The sequence below is a fragment of the Nanorana parkeri genome, unplaced genomic scaffold (genome assembly GCF_000935625.1).
Source record: "Nanorana parkeri isolate BGI_ZX_2015 unplaced genomic scaffold, ASM93562v1 scaffold609, whole genome shotgun sequence".
NCBI lineage: Eukaryota > Metazoa > Chordata > Amphibia > Anura > Dicroglossidae > Nanorana > Nanorana parkeri.
Genome location: NW_017306877.1, coordinates 274,411 through 281,657, shown reverse-complemented (window position 1 = coordinate 281,657; position 7,247 = coordinate 274,411). Strand labels below are relative to the sequence as shown.

The window sequence follows — 7,247 nt, the reverse complement described above, 5'->3', positions numbered from 1 at the left end:
AACCTTTTTCCCCCCCCCCCCCCCCACCACCACCACCACCTGTGGCAGTCAGTCATGCAAAGCCTCATGGGACTTGTAGTTCCACCACAGCTGGCATGCCAAAGTTGCCCTCCCCTGAGATATACCAATAAAGTTATTTCACTGTCCTGCCTTGGCGACATTTATTGGAAAAGTGGGACGTTCCTTTAAATCCTGAATTGGAGGTGTTACAAAGTCCTATTAAAGTGTAAGAGCGGAGGTGGGCAACCTCGGCCCTCAAGCTGCTGTGGAACTACAAGTCCCATAAGGCATTGCATGACTCCCAGAGGCATCATAGGATTTGTAGTGTCACAACAGCTAGAGTGCTGAGGATGCCCCTCCAGACTGGGAGAAGCCATGATGAGAGTTTAACAGATGTTTTAGCCAAACTCCAGCTGTGGTGAAGCTACAAATCCCATCATGTCTGAGATCAATGCCTCATGCTGCAGAAAAGGGGCCCTTGTTCTGTGTGTGGAAGCAGTGGTCTCTCTGCAGAGATCTGACACAAGGCCTGCTGTCAGGAGTAGGCAAGCTATGGCACTCCAGCTGTTGTGGAACTACAAGTGCAATGAGGCATTGCAAGACTCTGAGAGCCACAGGCATTACTCCGGAGGCCGAGGCATGATCGTATTTGTAGTTTAAGCACAGTTTGCAGTGCTGATGTTGCCTCCCCCTGGTAAGTCATAGCTAGGGCTCACCTTTCAGCAGATTGGCCCGGATAGGGCTCTGCCTGGGGACAGGTTCTCTTTGTACACATAGGCCCGGATGGGGCTCAGCCCGGGGACAGGTTCTCTTTGTACTCATAGGCCCGGATGGCGCTCTGCCTGGGGACAGGTGCTCTTTATACTCATAGGCCCGGATGGGGCTCAGCCCGGGGACAGGTGCTCTTTGTACACATAGGCCCGAATGGGGCTCAGCCCGGTGACGAGTTCTCTTTGTACACATAGGCCCGGATGGGGCTCAGCCGGGGGACAGGTTCTCTTTGTACTCATAGGCCCGGATGGGGCTCTGCCCGGGGACAGGTGCTCTTTGTACACATATGCCCGGATGGGGCTCAGCCTGGGGACAGGTGCTCTTTGTACACATAGGCCCGAATGGGGCTCAGCCCGGGGACAGGTGCCCTTTGTACACATAGGCCCGGATGGGGCTCAGCCTGGGGACAGGTGCTCTTTGTACACATAGGCCCGGATGGGGCTCTGCCTGGAGACAGGTGCTCTTTGTACACATAGGCCCGAATGGGGCTCAGCCCGGGGACAGGTGCCCTTTGTACACATAGGCCCGGATGGGGCTCTGCCTGGAGACAGGTGCTCTTTGTACACATAGGCCCGAATGGGGCTCAGCCCGGGGACAGGTGCCCTTTGTACACATAGGCCCGGATGGGGCTCTGCCTGGAGACAGGTGCTCTTTGTACACATAGGCCCGAATGGGGCTCAGCCCGGGGACAGGTGCCCTTTGTACACATAGGCCCGGATGGGGCTCTGCCTGGAGACAGGTGCTCTTTGTACACATAGGCCCGAATGGGGCTCAGCCCGGGGACAGGTGCCCTTTGTACACATAGGCCCGGATGGGGCTCTGCCTGGAGACAGGTGCTCTTTGTACACATAGGCCCGAATGGGGCTCAGCCCGGGGACAGGTGCCCTTTGTACACATAGGCCCGGATGGGGCTCTGCCTGGAGACAGGTGCTCTTTGTACACATAGGCCCGAATGGGGCTCAGCCCGGGGACAGGTGCCCTTTGTACACATAGGCCCGGATGGGGCTCTGCCTGGAGACAGGTGCTCTTTGTACACATAGGCCCGAATGGGGCTCAGCCCGGGGACAGGTGCCCTTTGTACACATAGGCCCGGATGGGGCTCTGCCTGGAGACAGGTGCTCTTTGTACACATAGGCCCGAATGGGGCTCAGCCCGGGGACAGGTGCCCTTTGTACACATAGGCCCGGATGGGGCTCTGCCTGGAGACAGGTGCTCTTTGTACACATAGGCCCGAATGGGGCTCAGCCCGGGGACAGGTGCCCTTTGTACACATAGGCCCGGATGGGGCTCTGCCTGGAGACAGGTGCTCTTTGTACACATAGGCCCGAATGGGGCTCAGCCCGGGGACAGGTGCCCTTTGTACACATAGGCCCGGATGGGGCTCTGCCTGGAGACAGGTGCTCTTTGTACACATAGGCCCGAATGGGGCTCAGCCCGGGGACAGGTGCCCTTTGTACACATAGGCCCGGATGGGGCTCTGCCTGGAGACAGGTGCTCTTTGTACACATAGGCCCGAATGGGGCTCAGCCCGGGGACAGGTGCCCTTTGTACACATAGGCCCGGATGGGGCTCTGCCTGGAGACAGGTGCTCTTTGTACACATAGGCCCGAATGGGGCTCAGCCCGGGGACAGGTGCCCTTTGTACACATAGGCCCGGATGGGGCTCTGCCTGGAGACAGGTGCTCTTTGTACACATAGGCCCGAATGGGGCTCAGCCCGGGGACAGGTGCCCTTTGTACACATAGGCCCGGATGGGGCTCTGCCTGGAGACAGGTGCTCTTTGTACACATAGGCCCGAATGGGGCTCAGCCCGGGGACAGGTGCCCTTTGTACACATAGGCCCGGATGGGGCTCTGCCTGGAGACAGGTGCTCTTTGTACACATAGGCCCGAATGGGGCTCAGCCCGGGGACAGGTGCCCTTTGTACACATAGGCCCGGATGGGGCTCTGCCTGGAGACAGGTGCTCTTTGTACACATAGGCCCGAATGGGGCTCAGCCCGGGGACAGGTGCCCTTTGTACACATAGGCCCGGATGGGGCTCTGCCTGGAGACAGGTGCTCTTTGTACACATAGGCCCGAATGGGGCTCAGCCCGGGGACAGGTGCCCTTTGTACACATAGGCCCGGATGGGGCTCTGCCTGGAGACAGGTGCTCTTTGTACACATAGGCCCGAATGGGGCTCAGCCCGGGGACAGGTGCCCTTTGTACACATAGGCCCGGATGGGGCTCTGCCTGGAGACAGGTGCTCTTTGTACACATAGGCCCGAATGGGGCTCAGCCCGGGGACAGGTGCCCTTTGTACACATAGGCCCGGATGGGGCTCTGCCTGGAGACAGGTGCTCTTTGTACACATAGGCCCGAATGGGGCTCAGCCCGGGGACAGGTGCCCTTTGTACACATAGGCCCGGATGGGGCTCTGCCTGGAGACAGGTGCTCTTTGTACACATAGGCCCGAATGGGGCTCAGCCCGGGGACAGGTGCCCTTTGTACACATAGGCCCGGATGGGGCTCTGCCTGGAGACAGGTGCTCTTTGTACACATAGGCCCGAATGGGGCTCAGCCCGGGGACAGGTGCCCTTTGTACACATAGGCCCGGATGGGGCTCTGCCTGGAGACAGGTGCTCTTTGTACACATAGGCCCGAATGGGGCTCAGCCCGGGGACAGGTGCCCTTTGTACACATAGGCCCGGATGGGGCTCTGCCTGGAGACAGGTGCTCTTTGTACACATAGGCCCGAATGGGGCTCAGCCCGGGGACAGGTGCCCTTTGTACACATAGGCCCGGATGGGGCTCTGCCTGGAGACAGGTGCTCTTTGTACACATAGGCCCGAATGGGGCTCAGCCCGGGGACAGGTGCCCTTTGTACACATAGGCCCGGATGGGGCTCTGCCTGGAGACAGGTGCTCTTTGTACACATAGGCCCGAATGGGGCTCAGCCCGGGGACAGGTGCCCTTTGTACACATAGGCCCGGATGGGGCTCTGCCTGGAGACAGGTGCTCTTTGTACACATAGGCCCGAATGGGGCTCAGCCCGGGGACAGGTGCCCTTTGTACACATAGGCCCGGATGGGGCTCTGCCTGGAGACAGGTGCTCTTTGTACACATAGGCCCGAATGGGGCTCAGCCCGGGGACAGGTGCCCTTTGTACACATAGGCCCGGATGGGGCTCTGCCTGGAGACAGGTGCTCTTTGTACACATAGGCCCGAATGGGGCTCAGCCCGGGGACAGGTGCCCTTTGTACACATAGGCCCGGATGGGGCTCTGCCTGGAGACAGGTGCTCTTTGTACACATAGGCCCGAATGGGGCTCAGCCCGGGGACAGGTGCCCTTTGTACACATAGGCCCGGATGGGGCTCTGCCTGGAGACAGGTGCTCTTTGTACACATAGGCCCGAATGGGGCTCAGCCCGGGGACAGGTGCCCTTTGTACACATAGGCCCGGATGGGGCTCTGCCTGGAGACAGGTGCTCTTTGTACACATAGGCCCGAATGGGGCTCAGCCCGGGGACAGGTGCCCTTTGTACACATAGGCCCGGATGGGGCTCTGCCTGGAGACAGGTGCTCTTTGTACACATAGGCCCGAATGGGGCTCAGCCCGGGGACAGGTGCCCTTTGTACACATAGGCCCGGATGGGGCTCTGCCTGGAGACAGGTGCTCTTTGTACACATAGGCCCGAATGGGGCTCAGCCCGGGGACAGGTGCCCTTTGTACACATAGGCCCGGATGGGGCTCTGCCTGGAGACAGGTGCTCTTTGTACACATAGGCCCGAATGGGGCTCAGCCCGGGGACAGGTGCCCTTTGTACACATAGGCCCGGATGGGGCTCTGCCTGGAGACAGGTGCTCTTTGTACACATAGGCCCGAATGGGGCTCAGCCCGGGGACAGGTGCCCTTTGTACACATAGGCCCGGATGGGGCTCTGCCTGGAGACAGGTGCTCTTTGTACACATAGGCCCGAATGGGGCTCAGCCCGGGGACAGGTGCCCTTTGTACACATAGGCCCGGATGGGGCTCAGCCTGGGAACAGGTGCTTTTTGTACAATACACAGTCACGTTACTATGGCAGCTCGGTGGGCGGTGGCAGCTTGCCGAAGCACTTAGAAGTGCCCGGTGATCGATCAAAAGTACGAACTTATCGAGTTGTGGGACCGCATGACTTCCGGTTTCCTCAGAACTACGATGTTTGCACACAAAACATGTTGACATCACCGGCCATTACGTTGCGCTGGCGTGATGAGGTCACACCGGATGATGCGATAGCTGTGCGCCGGAAGTCAAGCGTCTGAAGAGATGTCGCTGGTGTTCGTACCGGAGCGGCTGCGGGGCCGGGCCCAGATCTCAGAGGACAATGTGCAGAGGGTGAGTTGGAGGATAGGACTCACGGAGGGTAGTGGGGGGGCTGATGGGACGCTGTGCTCTGTGGGGGAGAGGTAACGTTCTTTGGAATGGCGGCCTCACAACTGTATATACTCTCCACTCCGAACCCGGAGGCAGCGCGTGTGTGTGCTCTGGCTATGCTTTCATGTGACGGCACTGAGCCAATCACCAGGTACCATCTTTGTCACATGGTAGAAAGGGAAGTGGTCACGTGATTTCCTACCTGTACCTGGGTGTACTATCTCTCTCCATTGAGGGGGGGAGGAGATGAAGAAGATAAGGGCCATTGCTGAGCTCCTGAATATACTAGTTTCCCCTCACCTTGTTCCAGTGTTCCACCCCTTACATAGATCTGACCCCTTACCTTGTTCCATAGCTCCACCCCTTACCTTGCTCTGACCCCTTGCCTTGTTCCATAGCTCCACCCCTTACCTTGCTCTGACCCCTTACCTTGTTCCTAAGCTCCACCCCTTATCTTGTTCTGACCCCCACCTTATTCCATAGCTCTGACCCCTCATTTTGTTCCTGTGCCCCACCCCTTACATAGCTCTGACCCCCCCACCTTATTCCAGTGTTATACCCCATTACTTTGCTCTGAAGCTCCTCCCTTCTCTATATTACCTTTTGTTTTGTTCTCCTGTCCAGCTGCTGGAAGAAAACGATCAGCTCATTCACTGCATTGTGGAATATCAGAACAAGGGGAGAGCCGCCGAGTGTTCCCAGTAAGTATCCCGGGGGACACCACCCTGTGCCCGCCTGGAATCTCAGTGTTGGTTGAGAGACGGGCGCATCAGTGTGCTGCTTCTCCTTTCACTGTTCAATCAAGGGGGAGGGGGCGGCGGCGGCAAGACCTGTAAGTGTTACTGAATGGCAGAAAAATCGGGTCTCCTGGTCTGCCAGACAGGACTGTGCTGTGTAAATCTCATGACCGTATGGACAGATCCTTGGCAGCTAAAACATGTGTTTCAGTGCATTGGGAGGACCATAGACCTCGGGGCCACGCGTGTTACACGCGATTCGACGCATTGGCAGCCGGTATGAACAAGCTTCGGCCAATGGCTGTTAATTCTTTCCGCTCCAAATCCTAAATTCAGTAACACATTGGAAGCGCCCGTCAATAACACGCCAACTCATACATGCAAGAACACCAACATGCTTAAAGCTACCCAAGACTGAATCTCAATGCACATTCATCGAGGAGCCGGATTCGTTCTCTTATCACCCGAATTCTCTTCGCGGTTACGCTGAATGAGTAGAAGTCGCCTTCACGTCTCTTCTGTTTCCTCCGCAGGTACCAGCAAATTCTGCACCGGAATCTCATCTACTTGGCGACCATCGCTGATGCCAGCACCCCTCCCCCGCCCAGACCGCCATCCTGAGCTGCCTATGACATTAGCCCAAGACTTTTTTCTTTTGTCGGAACTCGGGTGTTGGTGACTCATGTCTGACCAAACCCGGAATGTGAACCCCTCACAGTTCTGGGCTGGGAAACCTTTTTATTGGTGAAGTTCCAGTTTTGTCCACAAGGTGGAGCCGGTGATCGGTGTCAGGACCCAGAACTGCGGCTCACTGCTCACAACATTGTCATTTTTCTTCCATAGTCTGGAAACTTTTCACCCGTCATTCACCGAGGAGAGACTGGAAACCACAGGGGGGATTCACTGGCAGAGCTCTGCACACCATTTAGCTTTGACTGTAAAAAAAAAATTTGTTTTATAAAAATGAAATGTATAAAGCCTCCAGATTGAGGAAATTCTATTGTGCATTTAAATCCATTTTCAGCGGAAGTTCCATATTCTTAGAGGCCTCGTCTACATTCAGGTCCCATCAGAAGCATTCCAACTTTGCTGAGAGTGGTAGGAAAGGCCCTCCTGACAACCTCTCTTCCCTGATGGGTGTCGGCAGCTGGATTGGCTGTGTCCCCCCCTCTGATCCCTGCTGCCTCTGGCAACACATGCGGAGGAGAGCAGCAGGGATCGTAGGGGACACGGACCGAAGAGGAGAGAAGCCGGGGGGGTACTGCATTTTTGGCCGACTTTTTTTTTCCACTATCAGCACTTTACCCATAGTAGTATTTTTGGCCAACATTTTTTGTAC

At 57.1% G+C, this 7,247-nt stretch overlaps 1 protein-coding gene across 1 annotated transcript in view; it reads left to right on the top strand.

Moving 5' to 3' along the window:
* The window catches only part of LSM14A (LSM14A, mRNA processing body assembly factor), a 28,991-nt gene extending 22,449 nt beyond the window's left edge, over window positions 1-6,542 (top strand). Inside the window, exons 9-11 of the mRNA XM_018562891.1 lie at window positions 5,053-5,132; window positions 5,796-5,872; window positions 6,442-6,542. Coding sequence (XP_018418393.1) covers window positions 5,053-5,132; window positions 5,796-5,872; window positions 6,442-6,529 — 245 coding nt within the window. The 3' untranslated portion in view covers window positions 6,530-6,542. The remainder of the gene's footprint in view (window positions 1-5,052; window positions 5,133-5,795; window positions 5,873-6,441) is intronic.
* Window positions 6,543-7,247: the final 705 nt, after the last annotated feature.